This window comes from Grammomys surdaster, unplaced genomic scaffold (assembly GCF_004785775.1).
Source record: "Grammomys surdaster isolate TR1022 unplaced genomic scaffold, NIH_TR_1.0 126158, whole genome shotgun sequence".
In the NCBI taxonomy this organism is placed as follows: Eukaryota; Metazoa; Chordata; class Mammalia; order Rodentia; family Muridae; genus Grammomys; species Grammomys surdaster.
Genome location: NW_021620966.1, coordinates 2720085 through 2741608, shown reverse-complemented (window position 1 = coordinate 2741608; position 21524 = coordinate 2720085). Strand labels below are relative to the sequence as shown.

The 21524-nt window shown below is 42.6% G+C and overlaps 1 protein-coding gene across 1 annotated transcript in view; it reads left to right on the top strand.

The window, feature by feature from the left end:
- Fam102b (family with sequence similarity 102 member B) overlaps window positions 1–21498 on the top strand; it is a 52956-nt gene extending 31458 nt beyond the window's left edge. Inside the window, exons 4-11 of the mRNA XM_028757416.1 lie at window positions 676–792; window positions 4867–4913; window positions 7685–7788; window positions 11897–11992; window positions 12830–13025; window positions 13122–13249; window positions 14001–14070; window positions 17166–21498. Of these exons, the coding sequence (XP_028613249.1) occupies window positions 676–792; window positions 4867–4913; window positions 7685–7788; window positions 11897–11992; window positions 12830–13025; window positions 13122–13249; window positions 14001–14070; window positions 17166–17208 (801 nt within the window). The 3' untranslated portion in view covers window positions 17209–21498. The remainder of the gene's footprint in view (window positions 1–675; window positions 793–4866; window positions 4914–7684; window positions 7789–11896; window positions 11993–12829; window positions 13026–13121; window positions 13250–14000; window positions 14071–17165) is intronic.
- The last annotated feature ends 26 nt before the right edge of the window (window positions 21499–21524 follow it).

Below are 21524 nucleotides of genomic sequence, written 5' to 3'. Positions count from 1 at the left end.
TGACATGAGTGTCCGTGCTCCTGTGAGTGAGTCTCCCACAGTCTGACATGAGTGTCCGTGCTCCTGTGAGTGAGTCTCCCACAGTCTGACATGAGAGTCGGTGCTCCTGTGAGTGAGTCTCCCACAGTCTGACATGAGTCTCCGTGCTCCTGTGAGTGAGTCTCCCACAGTCTGACATGAGAGTCTGTGCTCCTGTGAGTGAGTCTCCCACAGTCTGACATGAGAGTCTGTGCTCCTGTGAGTGAGTCTCCCACAGTCTGACATGAGTGTCTGTGCTCCTGTGAGTGAGTCTCCCACAGTGTGACATGAGAGTCTGTGCTCCTGTGAGTGAGTCTCCCACAGTCTGACATGAGAGTCGGTGCTCCTGTGAGTGAGTTTGCTTGTCTGACAGGCCTTAGTTGGACTGTCACAGTTATACGTTTATTTTTATGTGTACAGAAATGTCTTTAGCCCAGCACATCAAATCCATGGTAAAGGATGGGTAGACTATGGAGCAGATTTTTATTAAAGAGCAAGTATATTAAGGACCCGCGTAAAGTAAATGATAAAGCAGGTAGCGGTAAAACAGCAAGAACTGAAAGATCTGAGAAAACTCGCGGGCTGGATGTCTATTTTAAGGAGATAGGCTAGAGCATCCTAGATAGTCTATTAATATGATTCTCTTTCTTTTCATAGCTGGGCTTTGCAGATCTAAACCTGGCAGAGTTCGCTGGATCAGGAAATACCACCCGCCGCTGTTTACTGGAAGGCTATGATACCAAAAATACAAGACAGGACAATTCCATCCTTAAAGTAAGCACTCTTCTTCGAGATTTACATACCGATAAGAGACCTCATGCCTCACACTAAACATGGACATGTGTTGTTATCTATACGATGGGAATCCATACTGAGGTCATAAGCCAGCACACCACTAAGAAAGACCCTTCCACACCATAGAAGCGGTGAACAGTAATGACCATCCTTATGGCCCAGTGTGTCTCTCATCGATCCTGTGAACAAATGAATACACTACTGCTGCAATAGAAGTGATTGCTGAGGAGAAGGAACACAATGATTAAACACATGGCTTAAAATACATATAGCTATCAGGGCCAGGAGGATGGCTTAGTAGTTAAAGGCACTTGCTACACAACCATGAAGAATTAAGTTCAGACCCAGTGCATGTAAGAAGGCAGGGTGGTTTTTGGTCATACCTGTCATCGTATGCTGTGGGGGATGGAGACAGAAAGGATGTTAATGCTTGTTGGCCTAGCTGTAAAATGCATGCTCCAGGTTCAGGGAGAGACCTTGCCACGAAAGAATAAGGCTGCAAGTGAAGGGAGGAATTCTGATGCACTCTTCTGGGCTTTGTGTATACATATGCTCATGCACTTACACAGACATTCCCCCATGCTCCATGCATGCATACACATGATCGTGCGTGTGCATGCATAGACACACACACACATACCTCAAGAGAAGTTCCAGAGAAGCTGTGATGCATTCTCTTGTAACTTGTGAAAATGACAGACAAACTCACTCACGGGTCTTAATTCCCCAGGTCTGATCGGGGCCATGTATTCAGGTAATCATAGAGAACGGCCACTCCATGAGGCTGATGGAAGTGAGGCCCACTGGGAGAATGTTCAGAAAGTAGCTGGTACCTATGAGAGTCCTCTTCACTATATTTTGCTGAATTAGTAAGTTACCTAATGAGAAGAAAGATAGCTGTGTAAAAGGTAGCTGTGTAAAAACCAAGTGGTTTTAATTCCAAAGTTGGTAAAGTGAAGAATTACTTTATGCTTGTAGTTTAAGCTGGTTTTTGGTGAACTTTTAGCTCTGGCAATATAGAAATTCATGAACTGGTTCTTATAGGTAGTCCTCACTTGCACACATAGCAGCTTTAAGAAATATAGGATGGGCAGTTGATATGGAGAGGAAAATGATTTAAAAAAAAAAAAGATGAGGAAATGTCAGGTGTGGTGATGCACCCCTGTAATTCTACTACTCAGGAGGTGGAGACAGGGAAGACCAGGGGTTCAAGGCCAGCCTTAGCTACATGAGACCTTGTCTCAGAAACCAAGATTGGGAAAGAGGAAATTAGAAAAGCACCATATTATGAAGTTGGAGTCCATTTGATTTTCTTGATTTATACTACTGAAAATATCTCAGGGCACTTGCACATACCACCATGAGGTCAGCAGGTCTAGACAGATGGGGAACAGTTTTTATCCCTGATTTATAACGGAGGTGAGACTCAGGCAGTGAAGTGCCTTCTGTAAGAGAAGCAGTTAGTGACAGAGCTGTCCTCTGATCTGCTGTTTGGTGGCCTTTTCCCATTCCCATGCCCTCCAATCCCGTGTCTCAGAACCCACTGACTATACTGTTTGCTCTGAATGACCCCAAGCAAGTTCCTAAAACCCAGCCTTCTCATATAGGCCTCATGTGAAAAAGCATATAGCCCACCAAGTAGTGATGGTGCACACCTTTAATCCCACACTTGGAAGGCAGAGGCAGGTGGATCTCTGTGAGTTTGAGGCCAGCCTGATTTACAAATGGAGTTCCAGGATAGCCAGAGCTACATAGCAAAACCCTATCTGGAAGAAAAAAGAAAAGCACATAACTCCTCTCTGAATAGGAGTGCTTTCGGGTGTGTGTGTGTGTGTGTGTGTGTGTGTGTGTGTGTCCTCTTCTATGCAACAAGTGCTTTAACTGTGCAGTCATCTCCCTCACACTGAAATTGCTGCCGAGCTTTTGGCAGGTTCCCCTCTTCTACCACCCTCTCTATGTCCCCAGCCCTCCTGGTCTACTCACACAGCTGGTATCTCCAACCTTACCCCTTTCTCCTGATCTGCCAACCCTCCACTTACTTCCAGTTCCCCTGTCTGTAGCTCAGTGTACACAGTTTGTGGTTATCCTACATAAACGAACACTCCCGGTTCCTTTGCCATTTGCTGCCCCTGAGTATCTCCAACTCTCCTTGGTTTGACTGTGTGTCCTCCCTGAGTCTGTGTCCTGCTGCTGAACATTGCTGGAGGACACATGACCGAGGGGACATTACTGAAATCAGGCTCACCTCCTGCTGGTGCCCATACTGTGCCCAATTTAGATATCCTCCATCCTGCCTTTTATTCCAATGTATTTTCATTCCCCATGTTTTACCTCTGCAAAACTCCTCCTTTATTGGAAAGCTAGAACTCATTACATGTGTATCCCCTCATCATCCCAGCGATGAGCTTCCACTTGTCTCTCCGCTCTTACTACAGTGCATGACTGTTACGATGGCTGACACGACCCTCTTCCTGTTAGATGTCAGTGCTTCCTATTGGGCTCTAGAATCCACACAGGCATAATCAAGGGTTTTCTTTTCTCCTTGGCTCATCTGTTCTATTAGTCATCTGTTCCTTTAATGACCCATCCTTGTCAACATACAAAGAAAGAGTTGACATGTACCGTGTCTTAAGAACGAACCTCAGCCTCCCACCTCTCAGTGTCCTCCCACGTCTCTGACCTGACTCCCCATACAATTTCTTTCATCCTAAGACAATCAGATAGTCACAGTGCTGTCCTATAGAGTTGGGAACCAGAATGAAGGACCGGATGAAGAGGCAATAAGAAAGCCAGGACAACAGGATGTGTCTGAGACTTAAGGGGGAAAAAATCAAATAAGAAAGGGACAGTGGTGAATGTCCTGTGGTAAAGAGGTATGAATGAAATGAGGTTGTAGAAGATGTATGTCAGCCATTAGCTGGAAAGCATGTGGTTGTCTCTATGTGTCCTGAGTGTCTTTAAGACTATGACTCATATGTGTGGTCCTGGGTTCTGCCCTGTGCCAGCTCTGTGATTCAGAAAATATCATCTCTATGGTCTCAAAAAGACAATGTTACTTTCTCATGGGATTGTTGAAGATGAATTGTATAGAACACAAAGTGTATATCTGAAACATAAATTCTCCACTCAAGCCAAGTATGAATGTGCATGTGTGTAATCCCGGCACTCAGGAGGCTGAGGCACAAGGATCATAAGTTCAAGGTTATCATCCTTGGCTACCTAGCAAGTCTGGGGGTAGCCTAGAATACCAAGACTGTCTCAAAGATCCAAAGTAAAATAAATTCTCAAGTCATTATCATTGTGAATATCATTATTATCACACCCATTAGAATGTGAATTTGGGGCTGGGAATACAGTCTGGTTGGTAGAATGTTTCTCTAGCATGCAAGAAGCACTGCCTGGGCTCAGTCCCCACCACCATATAAACTGGATGTGGTAATGCATGCCTGGGATCAAAGCAGCACCAGAATGGAGGAAAAAGAAGTTCAAGGCCACCCTCTGATGCACACTGAGTTCAAGGCCAGACTCCCTCAGAATAAATGAGATTGTCCTGTGGTTGATTCTTAAAAGTTACTCAGCAACCAGGGAATATCAACATCTCAAAAGGAAACAGCAAGGCTTTAGTTCCAGTCCAAAGCTGGTGCAAAAGCCAGAAGCTCTCTGCCCCTTAGAGTCTGGAGCAGGTATCCCATGAAGCCTCGTCCTGTGGAGCTGGAGGGCATGCTTCTCCACAGGAATCTGGAGTAAACACAGACAACCCAGACACAGCCACATGTTAAGGAACGCTTATTGCTGGGGAAGTGCTTTTCATTCTTACATTTTCAACAAGATTTTTATAATCACAGGGGTTTGGACACCAAAGATAATTTTTAATCCACCTCTACGTAAAGCAGTAATTGCATTTTGGGTATACCCCCATTAAACGTTTATTTCATTTAATGCTTTCTGGATAGAAAATGTTAGACTGGGTGTTGTGGGGGAAACACCTATTAGCGGAAGCTGGCTTCTGGAGAAATCTTGTGTAACTGTGACATTTGTTGCTCTTTTGTTTAGGTTTTGATCAGTATGCAGCTGATGTCCGGTGACCCATGTTTTAAAACGTAAGTTGATAACCAGTAAATGGATTGTTTTGTCTGAAAGTATGCTACAAATTGAAGCACTTGTGTAGGTAAATGGTTCCTTTCATGGTATAGTGTTCCTGAATTTTGTAGAAGTGACTGTCCCCTGGAATCGAGTAAGCCACTCTCAGGATGATGCAAGTTAAGAGATACTTCCCCATCTTTGAGTTTCAGGTTTAAGGTGGGATTTGACAAATGACAGTTTTAATTTGCTCTCTGTTTTCTTACTTCTTCAACAAATACCTGGTAGGTGCCTTACTGTATGTGGGACTGCAGTGAGCAAAAGAGACAGCATTCTCCCATCCTAGAATTTATACTCAAAGATGGAAACAACCAAGTAGCAATAAGCACAGAAAGGAGCCTGGGAAGAGATGCTGTGATGGGGGTGGGGGAGATGCCCTAAAGAGCTGGTGCTGTTTTATATGGAGTATCAGGGGAAGCCGTCCTGGATGAGATGACATTTGAGTAGAAACTTGAAGGAGGTAAGAAGCAAGGCACACAGATATTTAGGAAAAGAGTCTTCAAGGTGGATGGAATAGGGACAAAAGCCTTGAGGGAGACTGTACCCAGTATGCTCAAGTAATTGCCTGAAAACCCAAATATCTAGAGCAGAGGGAGCAAAGAGCTTGGTAACAGGAGATGAGGTCAGATGGTCATCTTGTGAGCCATTCAAATGACCCCACTTACCTTCTGAATAAGGTAAAATACTGCAGGGGCTTCAGGTGAAAAGGAATTGCCCACATATATGAGGCAAGGTAGAAAAGAAACCTTACGAGGGACCCAGGAACAACAGAAGAGGTGGATTGTGTGACCGTCTCATTAGCTAATGTTTTCTCTCCTGAGAAGCCCAAGGAGGAACAACTCAGAGCTCAGATGTAAGACACAGTGAGACCCACATCTAAAAAAGGAATCTGTAAGACCTCCTGGTTTGATCCTTACCTTACATAGGAGGAAGCTAAGGCAGAGCCATTGTCTTGCCAAGTATGTCTGTGTGGAGCCAAAGGTACATAAGTACTGGTGAGAGGCATGCCCTGCTCTGCTGGATGCCAGGGAGATGTGCACACAGCACACAATATTACAGGGGTAGAGAGCAGAGAACACTAATCACCCCTGATCCTTGAAAGCCAGAAAGTCCTTCCTGAGGGGGAGACACTGGGCTAAGCTGTAATGATGAATGAGAGTGTTCTAAGTGTAGAAGGTGAGGACAGACATTCAAGAAGAAAAATCATGAGCACACACATAAGGCATTGTAATGGCGCACGGAATATTTGTGGGGATATCCAGGTTATAATGATGTCATTTCAGGAGGTCACTTCTCACAGACTCTGAACATTGCTATAAAACTAAAATAATCCCCATTTCTTTAGTCTACAATCATGCTATATCAAGAGATCCTGACAAAGAATACAAAACTTTTTTTTAACAAAAGAAGCAATAGAACCGAGCCAACACACTGAAACTATGTTGCCCTGGGGAACAGAACTGCAGCAGCCTAGCTAAGATTTCAGATTCTGAGTCTGCTGTACCAACAGCCCCCATGGTCAGCTTGCTCTGCCAGAATGCTAACTGCCCCTGACTTAGAGCACTGAGCAGAAATGACTCCTGGTATTTTGAGATAGCAGGACAGGAAAGCCAGATGCAAAGGAGTGTTAGAGATGTTAAGGTAGTAATCACCTATGGAAAGGAAGCCAACTGACATTTAAGAATTGAGGCGTGCAGGCACAGTAAGGTCACTAGTGATTTATGACTGTCATTGTAGGCTCCATTCTTTGTGTGAGATATATATATATATTCATTCCTGTGAAATAAGCAATGGATTTTTAACCAAGTTTTTTTTATGTTATTTAAACATATAACTCAGCAAGGCATGGTAGTACAAGCCCATATGTAATCCTAGCACTCAGAAAATGGAGGCAGGAAGATTTTCATATGTTCAAGGCTAGTCTGAGCTAAATACAGGTTACCAAGCCAGCCAGGGCTACCGAGCAAGATTATGCCCCCTCCCCCCAAAAAAACTAAAATATTACAACAAAAATTAAAATACAAATATTGGTAATTAAAGAGATTGGTCCAAGTCAAACTATGAAGAGCTACAGGTGTCATCCTCAGAGATTGAGCTTTGATCCAAAGGCACCATTGAAGGGTTTGCTTTGACTCATGTACCCTAGGTTGGTACCCAGCTTGCTACATATCCTAGGAAAATATGGTCCTCCTGCCTTGGCCTGCTAAGTGCTGAACACAGGGCTGTAACACCACATTGGGTTCTCTCTCTCTTCAGAACTCTGTGAGACAGTACTGTTTCTATTCATAGAATTTTACTGTATAAACCTCCCACAGGGCAGGTGGGGTGGCTCTGTGGTTAAGAGCACTTGCTGCTCTTTGCAGAGGGCCTAGGTTCCCAGCACCCTATCAGGTGGTTTTCAGTCATGTCTAACTCTAGCTCCAGGGGACCCAGCACCCTCTTTTGGCCTCTGTACATGTACACACATGTGCAGGTGCCTACAGATACATGCACATAAATAAAAATAATATCTTTGTATAAAAATCTTTCCCACATTTATCATTCAGGTTTTAAGGTTCTAAAAGATACTTGTGGATTATTTCATGTTTTTTTATTTCATCCTCAAAAGGATAACACTAATAAAGAGCTTACTAAGGCCAGATGCTGACCTCATAATGAGTCTCTAACAGTAGTTCAAACCTTCAGGCTCACACATGATTCAAGATCTGATCCTTAGAATATCTATTTACAGGCCTCCTTCCACATCCATGTCAATACCAATCGCTGGGGAGTCAGAGTCTCTGGAAGAGGATAGGAAAGGTGGCGAGACCCTCAAGGTGCATCTTGGAATAGCAGGTATGGGTATATAGCTTCCTGGTCTTTCGATATCTGAAAAACAGTACTATTTTATTTCTTCTAGAAACCAAGACTGCTTGCATCTGTTAACTGCTTCTTGTTGCTGTGACAAAAAAACTTGAAGGAGATTTGGGCTCACAGTTCCAGGGGATGCAGCCTGTCGCTGTGGGGAAGCCACAGAGGGATGGGAGGCGTCTGGTCACATTGCACCCACAGTCAGGAAACACAATGATAAGTGCTGGTGTTCAGCTGGTTTCTCCTCCTCTTCATTCAGCCCAGGACCTCAGCTCAGGAAACAGTTCTGCTCACATTCAGGGTGGATTTTCACTCAGCTAAACCTCACAGACAGGCCCAGTTAGGTGGCCCTTAGGTAAATCCTAGTCTAGTCAGATTTCCAGTGAGTTAACCATTGCACTGCTCATTGCTTGTTAAACTCCTCTGTGATCTGGTTTGTGTTCTGTCTTGATGTCTATGGTTACGTGATTGCCAAATCCTGTGGGCATTTTTCCTGTTCTCATATGACTCAGCCACTAATTCTTTCTTGAAGCCATCTCTTCCCTTATCTCCTACCTTCATGACCTTTCCTCTTCTGGCTTCTTAGGGAGTCCTTGAGCCAGCAAGATGATCTGGTTGGTAAAGTCACTTGCTGCCAATCCTGAAGACATGAGTTCAATCCCTAGGACCCCCCAACTAGTTAGCTAGTTGTTATCTGGCCTCCATATGTATAATGTATTGCATACATACACACACATACACACACACACACACACACACACACACACACGCTCAAATAAATAAGTAAATAAATAACCATAGTGATTTTTTTAAGATGAGAATCTATTAGGGGAGGAAGAGTAAGTTTTCTTTAGGAGTGTGGTCCCTAAGAGGCTACGGTAGATGGTTCTACACTCATGCACACAGAGGCAAGATGGTCCTAAACTCATGCACACAGAGGCATCACTAAGTGCTTTCCATGGGTTTAAGAACACAATACATTAAGTTGGTAGGGAAGAGAGAGAGAAGTATAGGAAGAATTGGAGAGGATGGAATAGACCCTGAATTTGATCAAAACATATCATATGCACACATGAAATTCTCAAATAATAACAAAAAATTAAAAAGAAACTTCCTTAAGGTCCTAGGGCTGTCGCCGTGGTATAGGGCACTTGATGCTTGCTTTAGGACCTGGCTTTAGTCTCCAGCCTTCAAAAACAAAAACTAAGACATAAAACCTTCCCTGGCTTCTTTGACCTCCTCTCCAGTGTTGCTATTCCACAGGAGTTTAGTCCTCTCTACTTAGTTTTCTGAGCAGTGTAATCCACACCCCTGGATTTAACTGTCATAAATATAATTTCTTTATATGAATGTGTGTTAGATACATACCTTTCACAAATATCTGTTTTCAAATGTCTTGAGGACGGTCTCCCTTATGTCACATATCCTACAGAAATCCATATGTTCATCTTTCTCCCAAGCCAGACTCTGGGTTCCTCATGATTAAGGCATTCTATCCCATCGTAAGGCTAGGGACAGGTCAGCATGTGATGAGGACCAGTTGTCCTCCGATTCCACATGTCAGTGTAAATTTGCCTAACTTTTTTTTCTACTTTTTTTTAAATATATTTTTATTGGATATTTTATTTATTTACATTTCAGGTGCTATCCTCTTTCCCCATTCCCCTCCCTAGAAAACCCCTATCCCATCCCCCCTCCTCCTTTTTGCTTTTATACCATTTTAATTACATGCAAGTATTAAGGTCAGTTCTAGATTGAGGAACTAGCAATACAATAGATGCAAATAGTCAAAGAACAAGCAAGACAATAAACAGAGTTTCCTGAACACTCCTGTAATCGATGTTTCTAAGGGTTTATCAGGATGACCAAAATAGCTGAGCCTACTTCCCTGTCCTAGCCCAAAGTCATTTTCATGTCTGAAACCTACTTCCTTGTTCTAGCCTAAGATTTAGATTCCTTCCTGAAATTACTTCTTTTTTCTAGCCTAATGTCGGATTCCTGCCTGAAGCCTACTTCCTTGTCCTTGGCCCATGTCAAATTCTTGTCAAGCAGCCCCAAAAGCTCTCTGCCTCTCCCCCTTTTTTATTCTCCTACTGGTCAGGCATCTTGGCACCAGCTTTTGCTCAGTAACTGAATCCAGCCATCTATGTTAAAGACCTCCCATACTTAGCTGGGTTACAATAAAAACCTCCTCTCTGCAGTCCATCCTGCTTATCCCTTTACTAAAGTGATCTTCACGCAGTACAGACTGCAGTGTCATGCCCTTGCTTAAAGTCATCTAAGTATTGCCTTCATTCAGCTCCCAGAAAGCTCTTCACCAGCCGGCATCTTCTTGTGCTGTCGGCCCCTTTCCCATCAGTCATCTCCCCACTGCTCTGTATGCCGACTTTACCATTTGCTTCTCTGCAAACAAAGCTTGTTGTGCCCTATGCTGTTCCTTACTCAGCTAGCTGAGAGACTCCTACATTGGCAGATCCTGGGCTAGCCTCCTCTTCGAAGTCTCCTCCCATGTGGTATCAGGTGCACTGGCCTTTGGGGTCATTAGTATCTTCTTTTGGTTAATGCTAGGCACACTGCATTTTGTTTGCAAGTGTTTTGCCTCGTACTTTGTAGCCCCAGTGTTTGTTTCATCTACACCAGGGACAATTGATTTGATAAGAGCTTAATAAATTTTTACATAGAATACATTTTGGAAACCAGAAGACAAATGTCTGAGATCTGAGCCAAACACTGGGGTAGACTTCTGGGTATATAGGAATCTCTACAAACTATCACCTAGAGAAGATTCCATTGGCCCCAACCTTTGGGTTTAGGGCTGCTGTAGAGATAAACACTTGGTACCCTTGCAGTCTACCCGGACATGGGAAGCCTTTGCAGAGAGCCGGTAGCTTGTGTTTGACAGCATCTGCTGGCCCAACTGTGCAGCATCTCGGTTACAGAACTGCTACTGTGGTAACTATCTCACTCAACTGTTTTCCTTCTGCTCCTGTGTTTTACACAATACCAAACTCACAGTTCTGTCTTCTGTGGAGGAGCGTGACACCACAAGTGCGTAACTGCTATCTAGACTATGAGCGTAATCAGGGGACTGCTAGAAACAGTTTGTGGTTCCAAATAGTACCTCACAAACTAGGCACTATCCTGTTTCTTTTGTCACCTTATTTTTCAAATTTTATTTATCTTATTGTGTAGTGTGTGGGTATTTTGCCTATGTATATGTCTGTTCACCATCTGCATGTGATTCTTGTAGAGGCTAAAAGAGGGCGTTGGGTCCCCTGGAACTGGAGTAACAGCTGGTTGTGAGCTGCCATGTAGGTGCTGGGAACTGGAAGAGCAGCCAGTGCTCTAAACAGCTGCGTCATCTCCAATCTTTATTCGGTTTTTTTTTTTTAAGAACTTTCATCCTGGATACTACACCCTATGCTGTGTTGGTAAAAGTTACAGTATTGGCATAAAAGTTACAGTATTGGCCTAACACTAGGAAGACTGACATTATAACAGTAAAGTATCTTTAATTCACTACTGCAATGAATTCTCCTCCACACCACCTCAAAACAAAACAAACAAAACCCAAAACAACAAAACCACTACAGTGCCTGGGCATGGTGGTGTACATCTGCAATCCCAGCACTGAGGACAGCAAGAAAGGAAGTCAGGGGTTGAATGTTCTGCTACTGAGTGAGTGTAAGGGTAGCTGGGATTACCGGACCTGATAGATAGATAGATAGATAGATAGATAGATAGATAGATAGATAGATAGATAGATAGAGATAGATAGATAACACCAAAGTCCAGCATTTTCCTGAGAGTTGTAAGAATAAGACTGACTTCTTAGAGAAATGTTAAGGAAAAAATGGTTTTAAGATACACTGCTAGTAGACATAATGAAAGTACCCTATCTTTCCAATGAACTAAGATATTTAAGTATTCTTTTATTTCTTGTGATGTAGCTGTTCTTGTTGTGCCAATTTGAAAGACTAGCACGTTATCATTTATTTTCCTTGATTGTGAATTTGTGAAGTAATAAAATCTGCAGGTGAGAATACAAGTTGACTTGGTGGCAATAGTAACATTGAGTTGTGACTTATTGCAGATCTTTCAGCAAAGAGTGCCTCTGTTCCAGATGAACTTGGTGCCTGGGGACACTCTAGAACATCAAGCTATGCAAGCCAACAGTCCAAAGTGTCAGGTAGAGGCCCACAGTGGGATTCAATGCCTTGTTCTTCTAACGCAGTGGTTCTCAACCAATAGGGGTCTCATGACCCCTTTAGTGGTCACATTATCAGATATCCTGCATATAAGATATTTACATTATGATCCATAACAATTGCAAATTTACAGTTATGAAGTAGCAATGAAGTAATTTTATGATTGGGAGTCGCTACAGCATGAGGAACTGTATTAAAGGGTCTCACAGCATTATGAAGGCTGAGAACCACTGTTCTAAAGGGATTTGGAGCCAAGTGTGGTGACACACACCTGTTATTTTAGCAATGGGGAGGCTGAGACAGAAGGATGGCAAGTTCAAGGTCAGCCTCTGCTTGCTGTATAGCAAGTGCCTGTCTCCAGACAAAATAAAATTCAATAATGCACTTGGGACTACTATAGGGGAAAGGTTATTGTTATGGGATGAAGAACTTACATCTCAGAGATAGCAGATGACTCAGTAAAATGTTTGCCATGCAAGCATGAGAACCTGAGTTCAGTCACCAGCACTCGCCTAAAAGTCAGACATGACAGTCCATACCTGTAACCTAAGAGCTGGGAAGACAAAGACGGAGGGACTTCAGGGACTACTGTAGCTAAATCAGCAAGATCGAAGCTCAGTGTCTCAAAGCACAAGGTGGCCCAGTGACAGAGAATCCCAGATCAACAACTGGCCTCTGTACATACATCCACCCACATGCATCTGCACACACATGTACATGCACCCCTATGAACCTGTACACACATACAGAAAGAGAAGGTTAGGTTGTAGTGTGTGTGATCATTGATAGTATATCCAAAGTGATTTTTCCTCTGGCAGGATATAGCACATGTCACTCCCGGTCATCCAGTTTCTCCGAGTTCTGCCACAGGAGAAATACCTCAGTGGGAAGCACCTCAACAGGGATTGAAAGCATTCTTGAGCCATGCGACGAAACTGAGCAAATCACAACTGACCCAAATCCAGACCCTGCGGCCGCCGTTAAGGAAGAAGAAGCTTCTGAAAAACTCGCCAGGTACCTTCCCACGTGATGTTGTTATGTTTCAGAGCGTCTTTATTCTCATGACATAATCAATACAAAAGGGGGAAACAACTGTGGCTCTCTTCACAGATGCCCAGTGAAGCAGGATTCTGTTGAGTCTCAGCTGAAGCGGGTTGACGACACCAGAGTGGATGCTGATGACATTGTGGAGAAAATCCTACAGAGTCAGGACTTCAGCCTGGACTCCAGTGCAGAAGGTGTGGAGAACGGATGAGTCCGGGTGCTGTGGCCCACCGCTGTGGGGCCATGTGGTTGGGCTACTGCTGCAGACCTGTGAACACAATTCCATGTCCACAAAACAATGGTGGTTTTGTAGCTTGTCTCTGACAAAGGCTGGTGATCCTGGAAAAAGAGCAAACTTCAGTGAAGGAGTCAGCTGAAGGAGGTGCAGTTCAGTAGTACAGCAAATTCCTAGAATGTATGAGGCCCTGGGTTCAATCCCTAGAAAGGGTGTGAGTCCAGAGAAGCAGAGCTCAGTTATAGAGAAAGCTGTCCTGTCCATATAGTTCATGAGTGCTGGCTCTGTGACCCGTAGGGGAGCTGTGTGGTGGTCTTGAAAACAGTTGTGAATAGAATCGTCCAGTCTCTCCCAGCAATTTCCACAGAAACTGAAATTTTATCTGCCACCAACTTGAAAGGTGCAATTACTCATGCTGTTGAGAATAGAGAACACTTAACAGTAGACTGCTTTGTTGTGTAACTGGCTGAAAATAGAAATAATTAAACCTCCTGAAAATTTGTAGAAAGAGCTGTCATTACTGTTAAAAGGAAGAGAGCTTTGGGGAGGTCGGTGAGAAAGAACCGTTAGTTAGGCTGGCTTTCCAATTGTCTCTTATAAAACTCTGATACACTTAACAAATGTAAAACGCAGGTTACTGCCATGTGCGTATTATTTGAGAGTGGTCTGGTAACTGTGCGCTTAGCAAGCATTCCAATTATGTGTTGCAGAAGAAGGGCTGAGGTTATTCGTGGGACCTGGGGGAAGTACAACCTTTGGCAGCCACCACCTTCCAAACAGGTATGTCATGCACCCAGTCACTCTGCTGAAACATGGACGTTGTCCTACTTCATGGGGAGAGGAAATGTAGTGAGAAGGCTCACCTAGCAAGAGTGAAGCCCTCACTTCAGTCTCAAGAGGGACGGAAACAAGCATGGTGGCTCCCTCCTATAATCCTAGCACCTGGGGAATAAGAGCAGAAAGTTCAGGAGTTCAGGGCTATCCTTGGTTACATAGTCTGAAGAGTCCAAAGCTAGCTCTGAGAAAAAAAATAAGAACAAAGGTTGTAGTTTTCATTATGTTGAGGCTAAAATAACAAATACTGTTCTTCCATTAGAGGGGCTGGTTATGACTGGAATATTCTTTCCTGGATGTCTTCAACATTATATTTTATGTTAGTTTGTTACTTTATTTATATTTTTAGAATCTGTTGGACAGATAAAGCACTTGACAATTGGATCATAAAGAGAATTTTCAGAAAAGAATTGTAGCCTAATATTTTAGACAGAGCAAAGCAAACAGTTGCAGCCAGTGGTCTTACCTCTGTGAGCAGCTGTGCACCCACTCAACAGCATAGGCTGCTATTAACCTTTCTTGACCTTAGAGACATTTTTTCCCAAACAAAAAGGCTGTTTCCATTTCTGTTTTTAATCTTTATATAATATGTATATATGGCTGTTTTTAAAGGTTTTTCTTTTTAATATGTGTCTGTGTGGGTATATACAGGGTGGGGAGGGCAGGGTGCACTCATAGAGACCAGAAGAGAGAGCATTGGGTATCCTGGAGTGTAGTTACAGACAGTTGTAAGACACTCGATATGAATGGTAGAAACTGAACTCAGGTCCTCGGGAAAATCGGGAATGACTCTTAAACTCCTGAGGCATCTCTCCAGCCACCATCTAGATTATTTTTTTAAGATTTTTTTTTCTTTGAGACAGGGTCACAATGTATAGGCTCTGACTGAACTCTCTATGTAGACCAGGCTATCCTCAAACTCACAGAAACCCACCAGCCTCTGCATCCTAAGTGCTGGGACTAAAGGCATACACCAGCACACCGAACAAGACGTCATCCTTGTTGCTGGTTTCTTAGAAGTTGCAATGTGACTGGGTGTGTTTCTCTGTCTTTATTCTGTTTGGGTTTCACTGAACTTCTTGGATCCCTGTACATACAGATTTCATCAGATTTGAGAATTCTCCATCCATTATCCCACACACACATGCTTCCTTCCGGTACTCTGATGTTCAAATGCCAATTCTTATCTTCTGTGAGCTAAGATAAAGCACCACCAACAGACCAAAGTAATGGTTGGTGAACTGATGAACTGGTGAGCTTCCTGGGCTTACAAAGGATCACTCAAAACAACTATCACCAAGAAATCTGACTCCATCATTGATAACAACCTCATAGAGGCCTAAAGTCAGATAACCCTCCACCCCCTATATGCCCTAGCATCTTTCATGAGCACATGCATGAAGGAATGGTGGGTAGAATCCCAGGTGAAAGTCTTGTGATCCTCCTCTTGTTCTTTCTATGAGTGGGAATTAAAAGCTCAACACTTTTCCTATTCCCATAGACCTTGCTGTCACTGTATTGGTTTATTTCATTACCATGACTACAGATAAAGTTCACCAGTTCATCAACTCACCAACTGTAGGAATGGGATAGTCATGTTATACCTAGAGGAAAAGACATACCATAAGCACCTCAGAAAATGCCATTAAGGGGTGAGACCAGCCATAGTAGCCACGACTATAAACTGTATCCACTTGGGGTGAAACAGCAGGTTAGGGGGAGGAGGTTTCTGATACCTCAACAAATGAGGAAATGAGTACCTACTGATAACTTTTAATGGTGAGACCCTCACCTCCATGCAGCGCCAGTATCAAAGTTCTCCTAATCACCCAAGATGCTCCAGGAAAGGATAGAATTATAACCTATTCAAAAACATAAAGCTAGCTGCTGTCTGAAAGACATAGTGAGACCCTTTATTCTGCCAGCTCAGGAAACAGTAGCAGGGAGAAGCATGCTCCTTCATTGATGGCACAGAACCACGGTCCTAAGTGCATCAATCATAACAGCAGCAGGTCTCCTGTTGATAAGATCATTACTTAAATAGGCTGTCTCAGAATGGCTTTATTCACAAAGCCTGCAAGTTATTTAGTATACCCCATCATTCAGTTAGTATATTTCATTATTAGAGGTCAATTCATACCCAGCATATTACAGAATTGTGATGCAGAAACCAAGAATGCAATGGCCAGGCTGATTATTCAACTCTGTCCCCAAAACTGATGTACTGCCATGTTATTCTCTCACTGGCCTGGACTGCTGGGGTAGCTGCCAACCCAGGACAAGGATTTCTTATACGATACCGAGATGGAAGTCGATATATCTCTTTGTGTTCTATATGGGAAAATTTAGCCACATAGCCACACCTATCTACAGGGTTGCTGAGGAGACAGTCTCCAGAAAGGTTCCCTGTCTCCAGCTAAATTGTGAATAAGAGAAGAGATTCAGGGGTGGGAGGGTTGGGGGGGTCCACCAAGAGCACTTTCCTTTTTGATCTACGTCACACAGGTGTAATTTACAATACTGGCCACATGTAAAGCCATCTGTGCACTGACTAAAAGAATTCTTGAGCCCTGTCACCCATAATCCTAGCTCTTGGGAGGTGGAGACAGGAAGAACTGGACTACAAAGCCAGAGAGGTACAGACCAGGCATGTAATTCTGTCAGTAAAAAAGGAAGGGGGAGGGCAAAAGGGAAGGAGAATGAGAGAGAGAGAGTAGAAAGAGTTTTCCTTTTTCTTTCTAGAAAGATATATTAAGCCTACAGTATTATTACGTAAGACTCTAATCATTCTCCAGGGAAACCCTGTGTTCTGCCCTGGCTGACACTGATTTTAGGATTGGAGCTTAGTGGCGGTAGCACATGCCTTTAATCCCAGGAAGCTGAGGCCAGACTGGTCTTCCAGGCCAGCCAGAACTACACAGAGAAACCCTGTCTCAAAAAAAGTGGTGGGGGGGACCAGCGGGTGTGTCTGGGAGGAGAGTTCTTCGGAGGTTGCCACCTCTACAGTTGAAGGTCTGAAAATTTTCCTCTCACTGTTTCAGGGTCGGATCTGGAGCCTATGAACAGGTTGTGATCAAACGCTAAAGTGAAACTGGCAGGTGGAAGCTTCCCTGTGTGGACAACAGGTGTTTCAAGGTGTGTTAGTCAAGCATGCAAGAAAAACTAGGAGCCTGTTTTCAAAGTGGAGTTCATCTGTGAAGAGGCAAGCAGAACTGATTCCTTCTTAAAGCATCCCTCACCGTCCTTTCCCACCTACTCACCCACTGTGGGGAGCATGTGAACGGATGGGGGTGGGGAGCAGGGTTGGGGCAGTGAAGGCCTGGCCTGCATCAGCACCCAGAATGAAAGGTCTGCTTGTGCTTCTGAAAAACCCACACTGGACACATCTGAGGGTGATTTTAATATTCCAGCATAAATATCAAAGTTGGGGGTGCTCAACAGGTCTGGGCTCTGTTTTTAAATTTTATGTTTAACAGACAGTACTTGAGGTCAGTTTAAACCCTATAAAGTCTATCAAGATAGTTGTAATTCCTATGAAGTAAATCTTCCATGTCCTGTTACCTACAGCATTGTACTAAGTGTATTAACTCCTTTTATGCAGAAATTGGCAGAAAGAGCGGGTGTATGCTTTGGGGAAGTATTATGCTATAACTTAAACATTTTAAATACTTTATAATTCTGAACATTTCAGACTTAAATCAAATGGCAAATGTGTCCAAGTCTGCGACAGGTGGACGGAAGGAATGCCATGATGGCACAGCATCTATTATTCCTGTCGCTAATATTAGGTGAGCTGCAAAAGCCCCAGTGCCACAGTGTAAGAGTCACAGTGAACGTGATAGTCAGTACATTAGGCTACCATAGGCAAGCTACAAGGAAAGCTGTTTCATAATCCATTCAGTACTAAGATGCGCTGGTCTGGCGGTCAGAACAGACTCGAAACTGTCAGATGGTCAGAAAGATAGCATTCTTCTTAAGGAAGCCAGATCTCTGGGAACAGACACTTACCATGCTGTGCTAATGGACAGACGTCTGAGCAGCTGAGTGGCGTCCATTTCACTGACGCCATGGGACTGGCGCTTTCCTATTTCAGCCTCTTTGACCCGAGGCTGTTTCTTTACTGTGTCAGAATTTAGCTTTTTGAAGCCAGAGTAGACTATAGCATACCTCTAATACAGCTTTTAGGGTCCAAATATCTAGTCTGGATCCATGTTAACAGCACAGCGCACAATCTGTAGTTTTTCTGGTCTTACTTGACAGTACCCATGTAGAAAGAGCTACACTTCCCTTTGCTGAAAAAAAGCATAGGTCATACAGAGCCATCAGTGCCCGAGTCCTCTTCACAATCATGTCTGAGAAGACGGTAGGTCAGAACAGAATTACTCTGGCCGAGGTACTCTTATATTGACAAAATAATTGTTGCAATGTTCAAATATCCAGATTGGGAAGTTTGGAAAAATTAGAATTGTTTGTGTTAGAATTTTTATTTGACTATCCCAAGAATGAGGTAGTCTACATTAATCCAAACTATTTTTACAAATAGATTCTGATTTAAAAAAAAAAATAACACCCTATTTTGGAATATTTTGAATACTAAAAGAAAGGATTATCTGTGTCAGGTTAAGACACACTTAGAGGGCAGGACACTGACCTAACATCTTGAGCCAGGTTATCCAAATAAGTGAGGACATGCTGTCTGTTTCCAGGTGAGCAGATCCATTGTATGTTACAACAAAATCAAAGTAAGTTTTAACTAGACTTAACGAAGACATTATTTAGAGAGGTTTAGTCTGACAATTTTAAAAGCATATTTTTCTATTTTAAAAATATAATTTCTAGGCTATATTTTTATTGGCGCTTCTGCAAATGACTTTGGATTCTAAAGACATAACAACACTAGCTTGTGAGCATGGTTCAGTGAGGCCGCTCATCAGACACATGAAGGTGCTGTAGTAGGGACGGAGCTTAGCCTTTGCCTGGCTGCCCTGGCCCTATACCTTACCACAGGATTAGGTCTTGGCATTTTAAATGGTACAGAAACTTTTTTTTTAGAACAGTATAATGTGTGGGTCTGGGGAATATAGCTCAGGTGGTAGAATGTTTGCCTAGACTACACAAAGTCCTGGGTTTAATCCCCACCCAGTACATAAACTGGGCATGGTGGTATATGCCTATAATCCCAGCACTTGGAAGGTATAGGCAGGAGGATCAGATGTTTAGGGGCATTCTTGGCTCCATAGGGAGTTGGGGGCCTATGTAGGCAGTGTGATACTCTATCTCTCAAAGGAAAAACAATAATGTGAAGACATTTTGAAAAGTGTAAAAATGATGCCTTTTCATTTTAGCAGCTACTAATTTTGATTTATATATTCTTAAGTATTATAAAAATTCACTTAAAAAGTAGAAACATGGAGTTGGAAGGGGAAAGAATAGCTATGACTCTCGAGTCAGCTGAAGTCTGGATTCCCCCTCCTCTCGTGTCTGAGAGTATATTCTGCATTCATATTTCAGTACAGTCCTATTGGAATGTGAAGGGCTGTTGGAGTGTCTGCATTTCTATTCTTTCTGCACAGCAGATACTGCCAGGCTTTCAGCCACAAGACTATTTTGAAAGCTGTTTGCTAAGTACCAAGTCTACTTTTAACTCTGCTTTGAGTTTAGAAAGCAATAGACTTGCAAAATATAGGCTCTTAACAAAATATTTTTTTAATATTAGTTCAAATTTTAAACAGTCCAATCTTGGAGAAATTTTTAGCTGTGAGTTGTTTTCTACATCTGTCCTAAAGAAAAGACAGACAGCACCCTTTAAAGCTAGTATTTGTGATGAGACAGAAGGAATACCTTGTTCAGAAGAATGCACAGGCCAGTTCAGGAGAGCTTCTCCTGCCACAGGCTGGTGACAAGACTGTACAGGATGTGACATATAGAAAAGAAGGCCCTGAGTCATTAGAATACACCTGAATGTTGGGCTCTGTTTTTCGGCAGTGTTAAAAGGCATCTGTATACAAACAACTAATGTATATTAACACTTTTGATATTAAGGTCTTGACCAACAACCCCAAACTCTACCATCTCATTCCAGCATAAAACCATGTGAATAATATCCAAGCTAGATTCTTCTGTATATGTTTTTGTTTTTTTAGTTTGTTTTTGTTCTTTTATGTACAAAACTGTGAGTCACAGAGGCAGACCGACCACTTAACCCCCTTTTTACTAGAAGGAAAAAAAATCTTCAACTAATTTCCATTCAAAACATACTCAAATTCAGACTCACACCTGTAATCCCAATACTTGGGAGGCTGAGGCAGGAGGATCTAGGAGGCTAGCCTGGGATACACGGTCTCCTTGAGTTCAAGGACAGTCTGGATCCCATGGTAATCTTGAACCCAAAATGAGACTTTTAAATCAGGCAGCACCAAGTTTTGGTAAGTCAAAGCATCCAGAAGCAATTCCAGATTCTCAGATTTCCATGTTAAATAAACCACTCTTGAAGCATAAGCTGACAGTATCATTAAATACTTAACCAAAACATTTCTGAGGCTTCCGTGTTTATATCAAATCTCTGAGAGACACAGTGAGCTCATATGACGAGATTGTACTATTTTCTTCACAAGTCTTTCATGTGGACATTTCAGAAATTCAGTTCTCTTAGATGGTACGCCTTGTGAGTATGATCAAGTAGGGTAGCTGTTAGGCCACTGTGCATCTGGCTTCGTTAGGTACTGAGCATAATGTTAGTAGTCAAGCTGTGCGGATGAAATGTTCCTGTAGTAAGCCTAAGTTAAGACCGCTCTGGAAATAAGGCCTTATTCCCTTCTCCATGGGGTTTTTATCAGAAAATGTATAAATGGTAATATGGGTCGTCTCCCCGTTATAACAAAGATGACAAGAATTTTGATTTATAATGTGTTCTGTATTTTGAAATGAGTATGTTTACCTTATATAATTCTTTCACTACTATTCATTGGCCAAATTCAGTGCAAGGAAAGACAGACTATAGAAGACTTTAACTTTGGCAATATGTCTTGAGGATTACCTTTCTCCGTGTTAGTTCAGTCCTTTAGAGGTTAATACAGTGTTTATGAAAAAATGTTACTGGTAGCTGAAGAACAGCTCAGTGGTAAGGAACCTTCCAGCATGTGCAAGACTCTGGGGTTGGTCCTTAGCGCTGAAAAAAGAAAATGAAGTGACTCCATCGGAATTCTGTTCTAATCCTTGGAGAATGACCTTCATATTTATACATGTCTAATGTCTTAACCAGTGATAAAATCCAGGAAATGTTTTTTAACAAAATAAAATTTTGTTTGTAAACTGTTTATAATATAAAAGTGGATCTTATACATGTTCAATAAAAAGCAGTATCTCAAAAGTTTAGATGCTCTTTAAGATTTTACTTTTAT